The following is a 20,895-nucleotide window of genomic DNA, read 5'->3' on the forward strand; positions in this document are numbered from 1 at the left end:
GGCTTTATTTCCAGATGATATTTTGTTCCTAATAAACCAGAAAAGGACATTTAAGTGTTGCAGAACATTCTGAGATAGTTTCAATTTTTTTGGGGGGGATACAAAATTAATGAAGATAAAACAAAGACAATAGCTGTAAACATGCACAAGTTCATTCAGCAATGCCTATATTTATGTGAACAAAGTACAGTACTTGGGAATATATGTTAAAAAAGATTATGTGATGGCAGCTGAGGATATGTGGTAAGAGACTAAACAAAAAATGAGAAACTGGAAGCTCTGTTTTATGGATATGGATGACGTACAAGTAGTAAAGATGTTTTAGTCCCTTTAGTTTTACACACAGGTCAGGCATATTTTTATCAACCATAGAAAAAGTTGTGGATAGCAATTAATAGAGTTGAAGGATTTTATCAGAGGGGAAGAGGACAAGAGTCGGGTAGGATAAGTTGATCCTTTCAATAGAACAAGGTTGTTTGGGATTACCTGATTTGAAGGGGTATTTCAGAGCTACATAGTTAAGGCTCCTATAGATGGTTCCTATAGATACTATGATAGTAGTGGGAGCAACAGGTCTTATAAAAAATAATTTACATTCGTACTTAGATATGTTACCGATGCATGTAACTCCACTTCAATTGCACAAGGAGTCATTACTGGACACATTTCAGGTGCTGTGAAGAGCACTTCTGACTAACATCAAAGAGTGAAACAATACTAATTTCATGAACTTTATTCATACCTTGACTTAGGAATGGGCTCCATTCCCGTCATGGTATTAGAAACCCAAAAGACTTGGAGAAATTAAAAGGGGAATTGTCAAACATTACTGTTGTGCACATGTGCAGCACCTGTGTATGTATCCCAGCCTGTATCCTTGCATTCCTGACTGTGTTTCTAGAGGGAATAATTAAAAAAATGGAGGAGCATCCTTTTTACATTTTTTATAGCTATTGGTGTTTCTTGTATGAGTGCCAAGTCCATTGAGTGGGAATTGAAATGGAAAGCCTTTACTGTAGGAATGACCTCAGATGGCAAGACGTTCAAGAGTATTTACCTCCTGGCTGAAAAGGTCTTGGAAGATATGTAGTACAAACCATATCATCTGTTCCTATCAGTGATGTTCTCCCATGAAGAGCTCTTCCCTTTGGGATCTTTTTAAGTTTATTTTTATGTATTTATGAAATAGTTGCCACTCCCTAAGTACCGATAGACGTTAAGAGTTCTATACCCATTGTAAATACAGGAACACTACTTGCTCTCTTTTCTGATCTTCAGCAGGCCTGTATTGAAGATATAGTAAGTACTCCCACAACTTTGCTTTTTTCTAATTTTGCAGACTATTACTTTCTCTTGTGGCTTCCAACAAATAATTTGAACTTAATTTGTCCTAAGACTTTTTAGTTAAGCCCTATTTACTTGTGTAATAAAGGGGATTATGGTGTGCTACTTAAACTTTAAGAACATTCATGGAAAAACTTTCTTGAGTTTTTTATGGGCATTAAATCTGTTCAGTTGTTGATTATCTTGCACTTCAAAATTTCATTTGCCTGCATTTAAGATATTTTAATAGAATTGATTATTGTCCTTGTGTGCTTAGAATGATCACTGGTGTGACATCATGGAAAACTTAACTCTAGATGTTTTGTCATCCCTATCTCGCCTTCCTTCTTGTTGGTTGGGTTCGGAGCTGGACCCTCTGCTCCGACTCGGCCATATTCTAAAGCTCGAGAGCTTCTGCTGGCTCGAGGCTAGTCCCTATCCCATCATGCCTAGCGCTAGTTACCTAGATCTCGTTTGCCGCTTGAAGCTTCGAGATTGCTGGATACTGGCTCAGGCTACGTTTTTCGAATTTTATTGTTGTTTTCTGGTTTAAATCTTGATATTTCTTCAGGGTCTCTCTGTAGTTCACTAGTTTTTGTTTAGCCCCCTATCTCCGCTTTCTGGTTGTTGTTGCTGTTGTTTAGGCCATTGTCCTTTCTCTAGGCCTATTCCCCTTGTCAGATCCATTTTTTTAGAGGATTCCCCCATACTCTTAGCCCATTTCAGTTAGAGGGCTTTCTCCCGTATTCCCTCCTTTTCCTTTTGTGGTAAGGAGTAGCTGTTTAAGTTAGAGGCCCTTCTCAGTCGGGGACGTTGTCGTTGTCTCTCCCCATTCCATTTCCTTCCTACCTACTGTTTGTTGTTTAAAAAAAAAGGAGGGGGTTGGCTCTTAGTTTTTAGTGTTTATTGTAAAGCTGTTTGTCTGATACCTAGAGCTTTAGCATATCGTAATTACTGTATTGGGCTTTATTGTTTTTTGTGATAATGCCCAAAGAATCCAAACCTTCTGGATTCAAAAAATGTGACTCATGCTCCCAGATAATGTTCCTGACTGATGGACATATGAGTGGCGTTTATTGCTTGGTGGCCGTGCACCTGCAGGACCCTTGTTCTATTTGTCATACTTTCAGCACCAGAGTCCTGCAGGAGCGCAAAAACAAACTTATATTGTGAGGTTTACTAAAAGGGCCTTTTGACACTCCAATAGAAGGGAATCAGGGTAGTAAACCAGGGAAATCACCCAAACCGACAACTTCATCAGTTCCAACTTTGGAGCTGTCGAGACACTTAGAGAAATCTACCAGTTCGTCGAATCCCAAACCTCTTGGGTCCAGCAAGACCTCATCTCCTGCAGTTCCATCAGTGTCCTCAGAGCTGTCTAGGAGTCATAAAAGGACTAGACCTCCTTCATTGGAACCAGTGCGGCCCGCTCCATAGTCACTGCTTCTGCAGTCTGTGGCGGGCAGTCACCGATCATCCACTTACTCCTCTCGACTGTCCAGGAGTCTTTTGGATGAGAAACCGTCGGTTCTGAGAACCTCTGGTCTCTCTGTTCCGACATCCACTCCGATTTCCTCGATACCTCCTTCTGTTGAGGGATCTGGGAGCCGCCACTCCCTCATTGGCTCTGAGGGGGGAGTGGCATTGGACCCTTGTCTGATCCCACTCTCCATCTTGGAGCTTCGGCGCAGGTGAGCTCGGCTCCCACATTAGCCTCGGAGCCATCACCCTCTGTGCAGGAGAGGTCTCTCGACTCTTCGGAGCCGGGGACACTCTCAGGCTGGGAGTGTGCTGACCTCTCAGACAGCTCCTCCCTCAGCTTCAGCTACTCCTTCCCATTCGGAGCCAGTGTCTTCCCTCTCACCACTCCTCCATTCTAAGCGCAGGAAACCAGTGCCTCAGGATGCCCCATTGGGGGACCCCCCCCCTTCCGAAACCTCCCCAGAGCATCCCCCAGAGGAGGTCCCCCAGAAGAGGACATGTAAGAAGAAGCATGTGGACTCCCCTGAGTCTCTGACATTGGACACGGACTTGGAGGACTCAGAAGGGTCCCAATGGTCCCCCTCTAAGGATATCTCATTCTCCAACATCCTGGAAATCCTCAGTCAGAGGGGTGGCTGGAAGTCCCATTCCCCTTCTGAGAACGAGTCTGTGTACATGGATGCATTCAATTCCCAGCCCTCCACCTCTTGGGTGTCTCTACCCTTCGACCCGCTGCTAGGGTTAGTAAGTTGAAAGGCGTGCAGCTCTCCAGAATCGATGGAACCCATTCCGTGGAGGCCCACTAAATTCATAACGGCCCCTGATGACAAATCCTTCCTGTCCAAGGGTGTGCCAGTTGATGCTATGGTGGTGACGGCGGCCACTAAGAAGGAATTAGCAGAGAATTGTACATCTGTCCATCCACCAAGCAAAGAGTCACGTACGATGGACAGATATGGGAACTGCGTCTTTTTTTCAGTGGCCTTTATTCTCGGGTCACTGAATTATCTATCCCATTTCACCTGTCTTCAGTGGGATCTCCTGAAAGAGCTAGGAGATACCCTACAGGATCCTACAGCTGCGGGAGCTACAGGCAAGACTGCTTTTCAGCTTGCGACCTTATCTTCAATAGTTAACTCTTCCATGCAGCTTATCTCCTATGCAGCCGATGTAGCGAGCAGGCCTGCAGGCACAGAAGTTGCCTTACGAAGGCATTCCTGGATGCGCCTTTGTCAATTTGTGGAATCTTTCAAGTCCTCCTTTACCAATACCCCCTTTGATGGCTCATCGTTGTTCGGGCCTAAGGTAAGAGAGACTCTAACCAGGTGCGAGCAGGATATCAAGACTATCTCTGCCGTGGGAGTAAATTTTTCCGCACATTCTGAACCTTACCCCAAAGATCAAAAGAGTGGAAAAATGTGGTTTCAGAAATCCCAGGGAACTTCGCCTGATGCACGTGGTGAATCCCCCCCCCCCCCCACGGGGGGGTAGAGGGGGGAATAGCAATGGGAGATGCTGCCCTCACAGCAGAGGGGGTCCGCAGAGTCAGGGCATCAGAGATACTTTCTTTGGGAGGCCCTTCCAGCGCTCCTGAAAGGGGGCTAGCCTGCCCACCTCTGGAGGCAGTCGAGGGAAGATTGTCACTGTATCCAGAAGCCTGGCAAGAGATCACAGAAGACACATTGGTACAGTCGATAATATCCAGGGGGGACACAGTATTCCTTTCTCCATGCCACCTCTTCCCCAAAAACAAAAATCCATCCCAGATGTGCCACCCAATCTGAGGAAACAAGCAACTCTAAAAGTTCAAAAGTTGCTAAGAAAAAGAGTCAGCCAAGAAGTTCCCACAGACCAAATCGGATCCGGAACTTACTCAAGATTCTTTTTAGTACCAAAGAAAACCTGGGACTGTAGGCCCATTTTGGACCTCAGCAGACTCGACAAGTCTGCCAAAAAGACAAAGTTCTGGATGGTGACACTGCAGTCCATACTTCCCTTTCTGGGAAAGGACAATTGGATGTGCTCCATCGATCTCCAGGATGCGTACTACCATATCAAGATGGACATGCGATCCAGGAGTTTTCTTTGCTTCCGGCTGGGAGCCAGTCACTACCCAGTTCAGAGCTCTGCCCTTTGGCCTCACCACAGCCCCCAGGGTGTTCACCAAATGCATGGCAGTAGTCACGGCTCATCTGAGGCGTCTAGGATTCCATTGTTTCCATATCTAGATTGACTGTCTCCTTACCGCCACCACCAAGCATCGACTAACTGAGACAAGGGACACCACAAAATGCCTCTGCTCTCAGCTAGACATCATTATAAACTACAAAAAGTCTGCCTTGTTGCCTTGTCAATATATTATATTTATAGGAGCAGATCTAGACACCAAAGACATGACAGCAAAATTGCCTCAGGAGAGAGTGTCTATCATTCAACACCAAGTTGCAACTCTAATCGAGAGGAAAAAGACTCGAGAAAAATTTGTTCTCAAAGTCCTGGGCTCAATGGCAGTGGCTATAACTCTAGTTCCCTTGGTGTGTTTCCACATGAGGTTATTGCAGTGGCTCTTCTTTGCTCAATGGTTCGTGCAAGATTTACCCATGTCTCACGAAATTCTCATCACGGAGACCTGCAAGAAGGACCTAAAATGGTGGCTTCAGTCCACCCAGCTGATGATAGGCAGACCATTCATTTTCCCCCAACTAGTGGCCACAGTGACCACGGACACTTCCCAGATTGGAAGGGGGCATTATCTGGGGCAGCCTGTTCACAGGACTTAGCAACATCACGAGTACCATTTGCACATAAATGTCCTCAAGATGAGAGCGGTGCTGCTAGCATTACAAGCACTCAACAGCTGTCTACCCACGGGGACAATTGCAATTCAGATGAACAACATGTCAGTGGTATGGTACATCAACAAACAAGGTGAAACCAGGGGGTCTATATTAGATCAGCAAATGCTTAAAAAAGCGAATGCTGACTGATCAACCTTATGTAAGCGAAAGTTTACAATCTCGAACAGCCAGATCAGCGATTTTTTTCCTAGGGAAAAAAAAATTGCTGATCCAAAACACATACACACAACACAAGCACACCAAACAAACAGAAATCCACAGACACACACCTAAAATCTGACACCTAACCCTACACTAAACTATGCACACACCACTAACTATCCACTTACCTTAACCCAAACCCTAACCCTAAGGTCCGTCACTATCGCACACTCACCTCACCCGCTCCCTAACCCAAACTCACCTAAATCTGCCCTAACCCTCATGTCCACACAATCACACACATACCTAACCCAAGCCCTAACCCTAACTCATCTAACCCACCCTAACACTCACATTACGGAAGAAGTAATCAGGGACCTAAGGACCCAAGTTGACAGTAACCTCTCATTTGACACTCACGTTGTCAAGGTGGTTAGGAAGACTTTCTATATTACCCACCTTATCATGAAAGGATTCACATCTAGATCAAGAGAGGTCATTGTGCCCCTATAATCTTCCCTTATCAGGCCCATAATTGAGTACAATGCACCATTTGGGATGTACCTTACCCGACACCTGCAGCAGTTAGAAAGACCCCAAAAGTACCTCACCAAGAGGATCAAGGGTCTCAAACATATGTCATATGCTGCCCGGCTGAAGAAACTCCAGCTCTATTCAGTCGCATACCACCTACTCAGAGGCGATCTATGCTTGACGTACAAGGCCATGTCCAATCTGGAATTAATGGATATGCTCCACCTTAGAAAATCCAAATCCTCCAGAGCCACGAGAGCGAGAGATTTGAACCTCAACACAGAAATAAATAGGACATGTTGGAGGGACAGATTCATAACCCAGAGGCTCCCTACACTCTGGAACAGAATCCCAGTCCATGTTAGGCAGAGCCCCTCACTGACTCTCTTCAAGAGAAATCTTGACGAGTGGATGGGAGATCGTAGGTTTACCACGGGGGTCATCTCTGTGTCACTACTAGACAGAGGCACAGTAAACTAAACCCTAAATGGGCATAGTATTCTCATTCCAAGGGGTGGTGAAAGCCACACACACTCGGGCTAGGCTTATAAATGCCCTAGGGCAGATAGCCTAGTATGAACCTATGAACCGATGAACACAATCACACACTTACCTGAGTCCAACCCGTAACTTTCCACCACAGCACTGAAAATACCAAAGCAACAGAAACGGACAACCTAATTCTTTCCCTAGGAAAAAATTTGAGTTTCTGTTGCTTCGATATTTGTAACTTTTGCTAAAATAAGGTATATTAATCAACGTTCGCTTGTTTGAGCGTTCGCTGATCTAATATAGACCCGGAACCAGATCCTGTCCCTTATGTCAAGGGGACCTAAGAGTATGGCAATGGCCGATGTCCTCCCAACGCTTTCTGATCGCGATGCACATCCCAGGGAAATCCAAAGTGATAGCAGACAAACTAAGCAGGTCTATCCTTATGCCTCACGAGTGGTCCCCGACACCAGACATTGCGAATCAGATCTTTCACAAGAGGGGCCAGCCTTGTTGTGATTTTCTGGCCACATCCATCAATGCCAAATGCAGCAGTTATTTTGCCCTAGTCCCCCCACCAGCACAATTACCCAGGGATGCACTTGTTCATGATTGGCCCCCGGGACTTCTGTATGCCTTTCCTCTGATCCCCAAGGTTCTTCAGAAAGCAAAATCAGTGGGTTGCAAGCTAATCCTCATTGCCCTGTACTGACCACGTCAAATCTAGTTCCCGTTTCTATGGCCCCATCTCCTGAAGGAGTCTTGTATCCTGGACCCAGCTCTGGACCTGCTGATGCATCAGTCGGGCACACTCCTTCCTTCCTTACAGATGCTCAAGCTGACAGCTTGGTTCCTCCACTTCCCGGTTTAGCCAGGCTTCCTGACATCTCCCCGGCCGTGCAACATATTCACATCTCCTCTCACAAATCATCTACGAAGAAACTGTATCCTAGTAAACGGAAACGGTTCTCTTATGGGGCTGTCAACAATAATATTGATCCTTTTACTTCACCCATTTCAAAGATACTAGAATTCCTGACTGAAACTTTTAACCAAGAAGCAGCAGCAGCAACTGTCTGAGTTCAGTTGGCTGCTATCTCTAACTTCCATGTGGGAGAAAGGGGTTCTAATGTTGTGTCCCACAGGCTATGCAAAGCTTTTCTGAGGGGTACCATTCTTTTGAGACCCCAGTAAGAGAACCACTTCCTCCTTGAGATGTAACTTTAGTCCTAGCTGCCTTGATTCTTCCTCCATTCGAAGTTTTTGTGCTCTGAAACGTTTGACTTGGAAAACTATTTTCTTGATCGCCATTACCTCAGCTAGGAGGGTATCAGAATTACAAGCCCTTTCCATTTGTCCCCTTATTTAATTGCCCACAGAGATAGGGTTTCTCTCCGGACCAACCCTTCTTTTCTACCAAAAGTTTGCTCAGAGTTCAATCTGAATCAGTCGATAGAACTACCGGTGTTTTTTCCGAATTATGGCAAGAAGGCAGAGTATAAACTCCACCAATTGGATATTCATAGACAATTACATTTCTGTTTGCACATGACTCAGGAATTCAGACAATCTGACCAGTTGTTTGTATCCTTTGCAGAGAACAAGAAGGGAACTCCAGTATCGAAAGTAACTTTATCAAAATGGATTTCAGATACCATTACTTGCGTCTATAATTCACAGAACAAGCAACTACCAAGGAAAATTTGAGGACACTCAACCAGGGCTTTGTCTACCTCTACTGCCTTTAGACTCAGTTTGTGCGGTGGCTACGTGGGTTAACCCCCATACCTTCATTACAAAGTAGATGTGGCCTCCCAGAACAGGGCATCCTTTGGTTCCACGGTTCTGAAGAGTGTATTCCATTGAGCCACCCAAGAAGATGGTGCTGGGGACGCTGTCCCAACCAACAAGAAGGGAGGTGAGATAGGGGCAACATAACATAAAGAAGTTATGTATTTACCATAACGTTCCATGTTTGTTGTCCTTGATCTCACCTTCCTTGCATTCCACCCTCCTTCCCCCTCTTGGAGGATCGAGAGGAGTTATCCATATTTGACTGTATAGGCCTTGATTCCCTTCTTGCCTTATGAGTTGGATAAAATAAGAATTTCTACTTATGGCTTGAGGGTTTCTTCTTGTATACATATACATGTATTTTTGTTAGATATGTCTATAGTTTATATATCTACACATTGTGGCCTAGTGTTATGGGTTATCACAAACGAGATCTGGCTAACTAGCACTAGACATAATGGGATAGAGACTTGCCTCGAGCCAGTGGAAGTTTTCGAGCTTTAGAATATGGCCGAGTTGGAGCCAAAGGTCGGCTCCAAACCCAACTAACAAGAAAGAAGGCGAGATCAAGGACAACAAACATAGAATGTTATGGTAAGTACATAACTTCTTTTTTTGTTAGCTAAAGAACTATAGAAGTGCAATCTGCACTTTAATTGATTGCACTAAGATGTGTTTAAAAGTGCACAGTGAATGAAGCATGCAACAAGGCATTCTTCAGTTGTGTCCGAAACCTTAAAGGTGTAGTACAAAACAATATGCCAAATTAATTGTGAATGGAGCCACCTGTACTGGGCCTGTGGACATAGCAAACCTACTGGCCAATAAATTCATGTCCAGTTTTACCCAGCTTTCTCCCCCAACACCTGTCTACAAATAACCTAAACCATAACTCCTCCAACTATCACCAGAGAACAAAGCCCTTTATGAACTCTCCAAGGCAAAAAACATTGTATAAATAGGGTATGATAACATCCCAGGATGCCTATTTAATAGCTTAGCCTCCATACAGACTTTGTGCCAAGCAAATGGAGGACTGTAGCTGTTATCCAGTTACATAAGGGCGGGCCATTCAAGGACCCAGGAAACTACCAATCTGTAAGCATGAGTTGTCTCATTTGCAAGGCCATGGAAAGAATTAAAACAGTCATGATAAGTAACAACACAGGAAACCTTCAAACACTGGATCCAAATTAGTTTGGTTTTATCAGTGGAAGTTCAGTCTAGTGGACTTCTTCTAGGACATCACCAAGGCAATGAATAAGGGTAAAATTGTGCAGGTTGCCTAGCTCACTCTGGCCAAAGCATTTGTCAGTTCCCCACTTGAACATTGCAGACAAGCTTATTGAATTAGGTATAATGCCCTACATTACCCACTCTGCTAGATAGCCAACTGTCTGACAGATAGGACCCAAGAAGTTAAGATAGGGCTGTCTACCACCACAAAAAGGCCAGTCACTAGTGGAGTCCGTCAGGGCGTGGTGTTGGGCCACTCCTATTTGGCATATACTTCTCTGAAATCAAGGCTAATGTCAATGGCCTGTCGCTGACTGAAATTGTAGATGATTGCAAATTAGGCACAGTCATTGAATTCCTCCAAGAGGGAGACTAACAAGTGGTGCCAGAATCACAGTCTTTGGTAAGAAGGCCACCCCTGCAAATGAATACATTGATAATACCACCCCTAAGGGTAGACCCAGTAGACAGGGATTTGGAAACTCGTACAGGTAGTGACTTGGCCTTTGACTGTCATGTGTCTACAATGATAAGAGAATCATTCCAACTTATAAGCAAGGATATGGCATCCAAGTCCAAATATGTCATTTTTCAATTGCACTCTGACCTCAGGAGACCAGTCATTGACTATAATTAACCCCTCAGCATGTACCTGCCAAGGCATATGCGACAAATGTAATGACCACAGAAGTTCCTCAGAAAAAGAATACATGGTATGGAAAACCAAGTCATTATGTGATCCCCCTCAAAGCCTTATTATTATACTTTGTTTCCTTCAGGGTGCTGAGGGGTGACCTATGCTTTGCCTGCAAGCATCCCCTTATCCAGCCTTAATGGACCTGTAGCACATCCACTAAAGAAATATTTTATTTATTTGACATTTGTTTACCAAGAGAGTCTGACTTAGAATTAATTCAATTTTCAGTGAAAGCATGGGGAGAAACATTCCAAATGCATGTTTTTGTAATGTGGGAGGAAACTGGAGTACCCAGAGGAAACCCACGTGAACGCAGGGAGGACATGCAGACTCCGCAAAGAAGGCACTCCAGCTGAGAATTGAACCAGAGAACCTCTTGCTGTGAGGTGACAATGCTACCACTGCACCACTGTGCCATCCATGATCCAAGAAGGTCCAAGAAATAGCACTGGAAACACCCAATCTGGGGACCTAAACCTAGCCTGCAGCATAAATAGGACGTGCTGGTGGAAACAAGCTTCCCATGCATGTGAAACAAAGTTCTTTCTTGCACTTCTTCAAGGAAAACCTTGAATCAGTGGATTGAGAATCAAAATTTACCCCTAGTCTGGCACCTGTGTCTTTATTAAAGAGAGGAAGTATGTAAATGCTTGACCACTCATACCCATGTTTTTGTATCCCCCATAACTTATGGAACAAATACTTTTCTAATATTTCTGTGAAGCATGACTAGGCCTAGCAAGGCTCTTTATGGTAGTTAGCCTAGTATGATCTTATAATATAATGTAGAAGGTTGAAAGACTGGGACTAGTGGCTTACACTAACATGAGATTTAATGTCAGAAGATTATGACGAGTGCATACTAAGTGACCCATTTTAAAAGTGGCACTGCTGAGGTCTTGAGCTGATACATTGACGTAAGTATTTAAGTCTTAATGTAAGCATTATGTAGTTTGTTCAAGTAGGATATTTGCTACTTCATTTAAAGAAGAGAAGACAGCAGTGATCTTAATTCACAGTGGTATTTATATGGTTATACTTGGTGTTTGTTTCATTAAAAATTGCTGTACTTTGTTGTATCAGTATGATGATTGCAGCCAAAAGAACTCTGTGTCTAAAACCTTTATCTAAAAATGTTAATGGCTTTTGAACAGCATGCCCATCACACTAGTCATAGGTGACTCGAGATTGTGAGACACTGATGTCCCGCTCACTAGGCTGAATAAGGAGAAAGTAACAGTCAGCTGCCTGTCAGGCGCCAGGATCCACCACATAACGCACGCACTCAGGTCCCTCAACAACAGGTACAAATATGACTCTGTCATTGTACATGTGGGTGTGAATGACCTGAGACGTACCTCCCTGGACTACATGAAAAATGACATGGAGGAGCTCTCTGATTATGTAGCCCAGGCGGATATGACCCTAGCCCTGAGAAGCATCCTACCATCACCCAGAATGATACCACAGTGCAAGCAGAAAATGGTTGATTTCAACAATTGGCTAAGTTTCTGGTGTCATTCTAAGGGGATCCAGTATCTGTCTGCCTGGGATAACATGATTGACGGATCTCAATGCTTTGTCAGAGATGGCTTGCATCTGTCACCCCTTCCAGATACTGGCCAAGGCTCTTGCCTCCCCTATAGTGCCTTTTTAGGCAGTGTTCCAAAGTCCAAATTACCACCGTAACAGCCACAAACAAATACAATTTGAGGGTCATGCTGCTCAACGCTAGAAGTCTAAATCTCAAAATGCTCTTGCTCGAAGTACTCCTTAAAATGGAGAACATCAACATTTGTGCTGTAACAGAGACCTGGTTCAAGGCAGCAGAAAGCACCCCTGCGCTACCAGGCTACAACTCATTCCACACCTTTCGGCCCCAGAACTTGGACCAAAGCTCCAAAGGCGGTGGTGTCTCCATATTCATAAAGGATGCGCACACCTCCAGACTGGTAGTCCAACGTAATGCATCTGAGATACTTCAGATGCAGCTAACACTGGGTAAGACAGTGATTCTGGTCATAGCCTGTTATAGATCCCCAGCCATGTCCCAAGATTCACACTCCACATTCCTGAGCACCCTGGAGAATATTAGGGTCCATCCTAAAACTGTCATAATGGACGACTTCATCTACCCCTCCATTAACTGGGAAAACTACTCATATACCAATACACTTGCCCAACGCTTTCTGGAATTCATTAATTCCAATGCCCTGGACCAACTCTTTCTTACCCCCACTAGAGGTAGCAACATCATCGACCTGGTCGTTACTAACATGGGCAACTGGGAGGGATGTGGATTTCCAAGGTGATTAGCTTGTGATCGGATCTAACCAGGGAGGAGTTGACTGCCCCCCCCCCCCACACACACACACACAAAGATAACCACCATGAAAAACTTCTCCAAAGCTAACTTTGGGCTCCTAAAAACAGAGGTGGCTAACTTCACGGCACCCGTGCAAATGGAGAATAGTTGCATGGCCACCATATCATACACCAATGCACTGTATAAACACAAATGCATGGATCTCGCCATACCCAGTAGAACTAAGATGCTCTCCTCAAAAAAAGGGAAGCCAATCTAGTGGTCCCCTGCCATAAACAAACTATAAAACAGAAGGAGGAAACTGATGCGGAATAAGGTCTAGTCCCAAGACTGGAAAGACTCCCTTATCAGCCTCAGCAAAAGGTTGAGATCCCTCATCAAATCCTCTAAAGCTAGCTATGAAAACAAAATTGCAGCAGATAGTAAAGACAACCACAAGGCCTTCTATAGTTATGTAAAGAATCTCCATGGCAATACCCAGATTTGGTCTGAGCTACTGCACAGTGGTATCTCCTATACCGAGCCAACAGATATTGCAAATATACTGGCAAACAGATTCAGCGCTAACTTTAAACCCCCCCCCCCCAAGGGACCAATCACAATACCAGTAGATTGCCATGCACCCAGTATTACTGCTGCACAGGTTAAAACAGCACTGTCCAAGGCCAAGAATACAGCTTCTATGGGACCTGACAGTATCCCTGGCTGCATGAACTACAGAGTGAACTGGCACCTCACCTGTGTGCCCTGTTCAATCACAGCCTCACCTCAGGCTTTGTCCCCACCGAATGGTGCACTGCTACAGTCATCCCTGTCCACAAAGGAAGAGCGGCTACAGACCCTGGGAACTATCGCCCCATTAGCCTGACTAGTCAGATATGTAAAGATATGGAACCCATCATCATGGACCTAATAAACAAGGATATCGGGAATCTTCAAACTCTGCATCCTACACAGTTTGGTTTTGTGAAGGATAGATCATGCCTGCTCAACTTGGTTAACTTCTTTGAGTCAGTCACTAGAGCTGTGGATGAAGGTAAGGTGGTTCATACAGCCTACCTTGATCTGGCCAAGGCCTTTGATACCATTCCCCACTCAGAAATCATAGAAAAACTTACTAAGCTAGGCATCAACCCCTATATCACTAGGTGGGTTGCAAACTGGCTCACAGATAGAACCCACAGTGTGAAAGTAGCTGACTCCAAGACAGACTGCCTACCAGTCATGAGTGGAGTTCCACAGGATTCAGTCCTGTGCCCTCTCCTGTTTGGTATCTACTTCTCTGAAGTCCAGGCCACCACAAAGGGACTCTGGCTGACAAAGTTCACAGATGATTGCAAGTTGGGAGCTGTTAACTCCCCATGTGATGCTGACATCCTACAGAAAGGCCTCAATGAGACCGGCTGGTGTCAGAACCATGGCCTTAAGCTCAATGCCAAAAAATATGTCTTCATCCCCTTTGGGAAAAACCCAGTTCCCTTGAATTGCCACATTGATGGTAGTCCACTGAACACAGAAGGCGTTATAAGAGTTGTGGGAACACAGGTTGACAGCAACCTCTCTTTTGACCACCACGTTGCAACTGTGATCAGAAAGACCTCCTATGTGGCACATCTCATTGCTAAAGGTTTTGCATCCAGGAAGAAAGAGGTCATTGTCTCCCTCTACTCTTCCCTCATTAGACCAGTCATCGAGTACAATGCCCCATTTGGCATGTACCTCAGTAGACACCTGCAACAACTGGAGAGGCTGCAAAAGTACCTCACAAAGAGGATCCTAGGTCTTAAACACTTGTCCTTTATGTGCAGACTCAAAAAAACTCCAACTTTTCTCTGTCTCATATCGCCTACTTAGAGGCGATCTCTGCTTGATTTACAAAACCATGTCTGACCCAGCTCTGTTAGAAATGCTACATCTAAAGAAATGTCAATCCCTCCGTACCACACACTCCAGAGACCTCAACCTCACTACCACAATCAGCAGAGCATGCTGGAGGGACAGGTTCATAACCCAGAGACTGCCCATGCTATGGAGTAGACTTCCCATACATGCCAAGCAGAGCACCTCACTAGCCCTCTTTAAGAGAAATCTTGATGAGTGGATAGGAGATAGAAAATTCACCCCGGGGATCACTCCAGTGGCTCTACTTGACAGAGGCACTAGGAACTAAGTTTGGGTGGCACGATGCCAGGGGTAATCCTATGAGTTAGGCTTGTAATGGCTCCAGGGCCATTAGCCTAGTACACACTTAACCTATGAATGTGTTCTTCACAGCAAAACTTTGTGTGGTTGCGTATGTGTTTTTTCATGCACACTTGTGAAAGGGGGGTAGGAGATGGCTTTGGTGGAACAAAACTAAAGACTGATATACCGAAGGAGAACAAATGCTGAACTGCTAATATCAAGTATAACATCTATCAAAGTAGATTGTATATATCTTGGTGTTACTTGCCTGTAAAGGGACTTGGATAGTCCTGGAAGGTAAGACATATATTAATATAAAAATTGTATTGCTGACTGATAAGATATTTTTGTTTGAGAAAAATATTAAAAATAGTTTTTCAAGTAATTTTTGTTGTTTTGGAAAGCTGTTATTACTGGGTGAAAAAAATGATTGTTTTTTGTACTGTCCATGATACTTAATTAAAAGCTGTAAAAGATGTTCTGCTTGGTGTGTGGCTTCCATTATACAGTGATATCCATTTTTGTGGGTATAATTATTATAAAAGTATATAGTAAAAGGTTGTATAGGTAAAAATTAAAAAATATATTATTTTATGTAGGATGTAGGATGTGCGATCTGGCATCACATGATGGAAGGGTAATTTCCTGTTACGTGTAATGTGGACTTATAGAAATTACATTGTTGAAGCTGCAGGTGTTTTATCTGCATCCTTCCGTGACATTTTTAATTTATGTAGTTTTGTCATATTTTCTTCCATTCCTGGTGTGTAATAGAGTTTGGGAGAGGGACATGCTAGTTTGTGTCCCTCCCTTAAACTGCATTACATATCAGGATTAAAAAAAAATATTGAAAAACTGCATTAGAGAAAACTGTACATAAATATGGGGGTCATATTTGCTCTCTTGCTCTAAAGCAGGTTCAACAGTGTGATTTTTAGTTTTCTATTACATTAATGGAAGAGAGTATTTTCTCTCTGTCAGTGTGACTGAAAAAGTACAGTAAAATAGTAATTACAGTATACTTGTATTTTAGTGGCTGTAGAGTATGTGTGTGTGTTGTACCTTTAAGAAGCATTTCCAAAGACTGAATTTGAATATAAATAGCAATCACATGCTAGCTTTAGTAGTGCCATTTTGAGAGTACAGCCAGTGCGTGAACATGTATGAGAGAAATGGTCAGTCTGTTTAAAAGTTTATGTAAGATAGTTATTTGCCTCAATCCTGATGTGTTTGTACATAATAAAGCTGCTTGAACAAAACCCAAGCATGTGTGTCTATTTCATCCTGATTGGACGAATGACATGGTATCAGAACCGGGATTCCAAAGACTGCTTTCCAGATATACAAGGTGTAGAATCGGCAGTGAAGGCAGAATAAGAGAAATGAGAACAAAAAAGTGCCCGAAACCAGCTAGAGGTAATGAAAGCATGCACAAATGATTATTTTATTAAAAAAGATAAAACGGATCATTACAAGGGCACATAATGCATTACTAAGCAAACAAATCCCACAGAAATGTTTATTAAGCAAACAAAAAGCATATAAAGTTTATTAATTAAATTAAATGTTCGAAATTAAGATCTTTGACAAAACGATTATCAGAAAAGTACATAGCGAGTTCAAAATAACCTTGGAATTGCAAAACGAGCATGTTTAGAGTAAAACAAGCACAAGAAAAACAATTAAATGGGCAAAACAAATATAATAAAGGGCAAAAAAGGGCATATTAAGCATAAATAAAGCAAGGCAACTGCATGTTTTTGGCAGATTACAGTGGTTTGGCATAAATTGAAGCTATTCAGAGCATAACTAGAGGTATTCAAAGCATCACAAAATGTGTAAAAGTGCTTTCAGTGTGTGTTTATTACTGTGCATTTATTCTTAAGAATTTATTGTGTGCAAAGTGCAGCTATTTTGTGAAACGCAGTAAAAATACAGCCTTTTCAAAAAGCTTCTTGTGCTGGTTGTGTCGGCTCATGAAGGGCCGCCATTACAGAGTGTTTCCTGCACTGTAATGAGTTATTTAGCAAAGTAGAGCCATTTTGGAAGTGTTTCAGTGTGCTGTGTACTGTTAATTTGCAATGTGCAGTCACTTCAAAATGTTTCTTACTCTGAGCTTCTTCTACAGCCCAGTTTGTTCACACACTGCAGTTATTTGAAATGTTTCTTACATTGATAATAGGTGACTTTTGAAGTACAATCATTTCAAGACTATTACAGTGTCTGAGAGACTTATTTTGCAAAGTATTTTGCACAGTTCAATTACACCAGAGGCGTATTGTGTTATTGAGCATAGTTACAAGTACTGGCATAAATTTATGGCATATATATATGTGTGTATGTTTGTGCATACTTGCAAAAGCCTTCACTGATGTGTTAATATGGCAGAGGCATTTCGCAAACCAGGTCCACTTGTATTTGATCAGAAAATTGCAAAGAACTGGAGAATATTTGAGCAAGAGTACGATATTTTCATACAAGCAGCTTACTCAGATCAAGATGCATGCACCAGGGCATTCATTTTGCTAAACCTAGATGGGTCAGAGGCTATCGATAGGGAGCATTCATTGTTTATGCACCAGTAGTGTATGAGGGTAACGGTGTAAAGATCCCGAGTGTGCATAAATTCAGAGAAATGTTCAACCCCCTGACTAATGTTACATTAGAGAGGCATTTGTTTTACACGATTGACCAAAGGCCAGGAGAACATTTGCAGCTTGTGTTATTGATTTGAGAAACAAAGCTATAACTTGCATGTTTGGTGATTTAAAAGACAAGCAAATAAAAAGGACAGGCTTGTGTGTGGTATTAATAGTGCTGCTGTGAGAAAGATTTTGCTTCGTGACAGAGATTTAACATTGAGCAAAGCTGTTGAGATTTGTCAGGTCCATGAAGTTAAGGAAAGGCACACAAGTGTGCTTGCAAGTGACAAAGAGCATGGTTTCAGCAGGCTCCAAAGCAAATGTAGAGAACATGTAGCAAGCAGAAACAGGCCTAAGCACATGGAAGCTGCAGCCCCTGTGGGGTCTCCTGGGATGTCGCATGGTTTTCTAGCAAGTTCCAAGACCAGGTCAGTTAAAGAAGCATCCTCAGTGCAGAACAAAGGTTACCTAATACTGGACAAGGGTGAGTGAGCAAAACCCAACTCGGGCTTCATTGTTAACTGCCGCAGTTGTGGTGCCAATCATGAGTCTAAAAGTGAAACGTGCTTAGCATTTTGTCAGCAATGTCACAAGTGTAAAAAATTGAATAATTTTCAAAAGTTTTGCAAGTCAAGTAAACTTCACTCAATTGCACAGATAGGCCACTTGAAAAAGCAAATTGATCAAGTAGGGTTACAGTCTGCTTTCTACATAGATGGTGCATCAGTAATTGGAGAAAAAAGTTAATGCAATAGATTTATTGGCAAAGGATGAAGTGTTGTGTACTGTTCTGATTCATGGCAAACCGATCAGTCTCAAAGTAGACACTGGTTCAAAGTGTAATGTCATGTCAGCAGAAACATTTGGTAAAGTAAGAGCTGGTGAACAACAATGTGACTAGTTGTGAGAGACTCGTTGCATATGGAGGTGAAGAAATTCAAACCAAAGGTTCAGTAGTGCTTTCATGTTATTTGGCTGGGAACAGTTACAAGTTGTTGTTTTACATAGTTCAAAGACCTGTGCAGCCATTATTGGGTTTCAGAGAGAGTTTAAGAATGGACTTGTTTTCCTTTACTAAAGACGTTCATCATATATGCACATGTCCCTGTTCCAGTTGCAGGTTCAGTGAAACTATTTTCTCAGAATATGCTGATGTTTTCAATGACAAGTTAGGCAAGCTTCCAGTTATGTATGCCATGAAGTTAGACCCAGCAGTCAGTCCAGTGGTCAGACTGTCAAGAAGACTTCCAATAGCTATGCAGAGCAGAGTTAAAGCTCAGCTAGATAAAATGGTGCAGCAAGGTGTGATTTGTCCAGCTACAGAACCAACTGAATAGGTGTCATGTATGGTAGCAGCTCACAAAAAAGGCTCAGATGAGATTAGAATATGCGTCGACCCAAGAGACTTGAATAAGGCATTGGAAAGACCTCATCATCCCATGCGATCAGTCGAGGAAGTGGCAGCCCTGATACCAAATGTCACATATTTTCTGTCTTGGATGCAAAGAGTTCATTTTGGCAAGTGATGCTTGATCGCAGATCCTCATTACTGACTACATTCAGTACCCCATTTGGAAGATATAGATTTCTGAGGATGCCATTTAGAATAAATTTTGCAAGTGAAGTCTTCTAGCTTGCAATGGAACAGATCTTTTCAGGTTATCCCTGTGCCGTAATAGTAGATATACTTGACTCGCCTGCTCAAAGACCAGAACTACCCTGCCTATCAGTTCTAAAGCTAAGAACAACAGAGCAGTCAAAGCTCAACTCCTCAGAAAGCTTTCTTTCCAGAAGTCTAGTTATGATAAAGGATCAGATTTCTTCATTCATTAAAAGAAGGAGAGACAGTGAGGATACAAACAGCGAAATGGTATCGACTGGATTGGTCAAGTAACGGGTATATGTGCCAAGCCAAGATCTTATTTTGTAGAATCTGAGGGTGTGGAGTACAGGAAATATCACAGACATGATCTTCCTGTAGCAGAACCAATATCGCAGCATTGTTCCTGTGATACAGATTCTAAATCTCAGAGCAATCCAGACAATGTTCCTATTCCAGAACATGTCTTAACTTCAACTTCCATCCCTGATGGTATTCTAGATGTTCCTAAGGTTGAGCATTCAACAGAGATGGTCCCATTTGCTAAACCTGATTCTAAATTCTATGTCACACGATTTAGTCACATCTCCATACCTAGTGTGAAATACACAGCAACCTGGACATGTGTCTGTATGTATTTAGTTCTGTATAATTGCACGTCAAAGAATTATCTTGTATATATTGCATGCCAATCAGTGTCTTCCATGAAATGTGATTTATTTCTCAGAGGGAGGATGCAGAGTGTGTGTGTGTTGTACCTTTCCAAGGACTGAACGTGCATATAAATAGCAAGCACATGCTAGCTTCAGTGCCATTTTGAGAGTGCAGCCAGAGAGTGAACAGAGAGTGGTGCCAGAATCACAGTCTTTGGTAAGAAGGCCACCCCTGCAAATTAATACATTGATAATACCACCCCTAAGGGTAGACCCAGTAGACAGGGATTTGGAAACTCGTACAGGTAGTGACTTAGCCTTTGACTGTTATGTGTCTACAATGATAAGAGAATCATTCCAACATGAGAGAAATGGCCAGTCTGTTCATAAGTTTATCTAAGTTAGTTATTTGCCTCAATCCCGATGTGATATAGTAAAGCTGCTTGAACAAAACCCACGCATGTTCATCTGTTTCATCCTGACTGGACAAACAACAGTGGCAGAAGCTACAACAATTGGTTTTATTTTTGTTTCTTAAGAGTGAAAAAATCTGACCCTGTTTGATTGTAATTTTTTTTTTAAATAGAGATGACACAGGGATGTGCTGCTGTAAATGTAATGGTATCTTGCTTTTCACCAGACTCGCATTGTAAGTTAATGAATCGGTTTTGAACTCTGAATATGGCCAATTGTTTTTACCATGTTTTCTTAATCTCCATAGCACATACATGTTATATTTTATGTGTTTATTTCTCTCTCTGTTTTTCTCTTAGCTAAAGGAACTGAAACGACAGCTGCATTTGGAGCGGAAACGGGCAGACAAACTACAAGAAAGGTTGCAGGAAATCCTAACTAACAGCAAAACGCGGACAGGTAAAATTATGATCCCATCTTTTTTTTTGCTTAGTAAATTTTTCAGTATGTTTTTCCATT

The 20,895-nt window shown here is 42.8% G+C and overlaps 1 protein-coding gene across 3 annotated transcripts in view; it reads left to right on the plus strand.

The window, feature by feature from the left end:
- GRIPAP1 (GRIP1 associated protein 1) overlaps window positions 1-20,895 on the plus strand; it is a 2,851,684-nt gene that overhangs the window by 1,824,436 nt on the left and 1,006,353 nt on the right. For all 3 annotated transcript variants that reach the window (XM_044080007.1, XM_044080009.1, XM_044080008.1), the window contains one exon: window positions 20,736-20,835. In XM_044080007.1, the coding sequence (XP_043935942.1) occupies window positions 20,736-20,835 (100 nt within the window). The remainder of the gene's footprint in view (window positions 1-20,735; window positions 20,836-20,895) is intronic.

Source organism: Protopterus annectens, chromosome 8.part0 (assembly GCF_019279795.1).
Source record: "Protopterus annectens isolate FY-2018-M chromosome 8.part0, PAN1.0, whole genome shotgun sequence".
NCBI classification, from domain to species: domain Eukaryota; kingdom Metazoa; phylum Chordata; order Ceratodontiformes; family Protopteridae; genus Protopterus; species Protopterus annectens.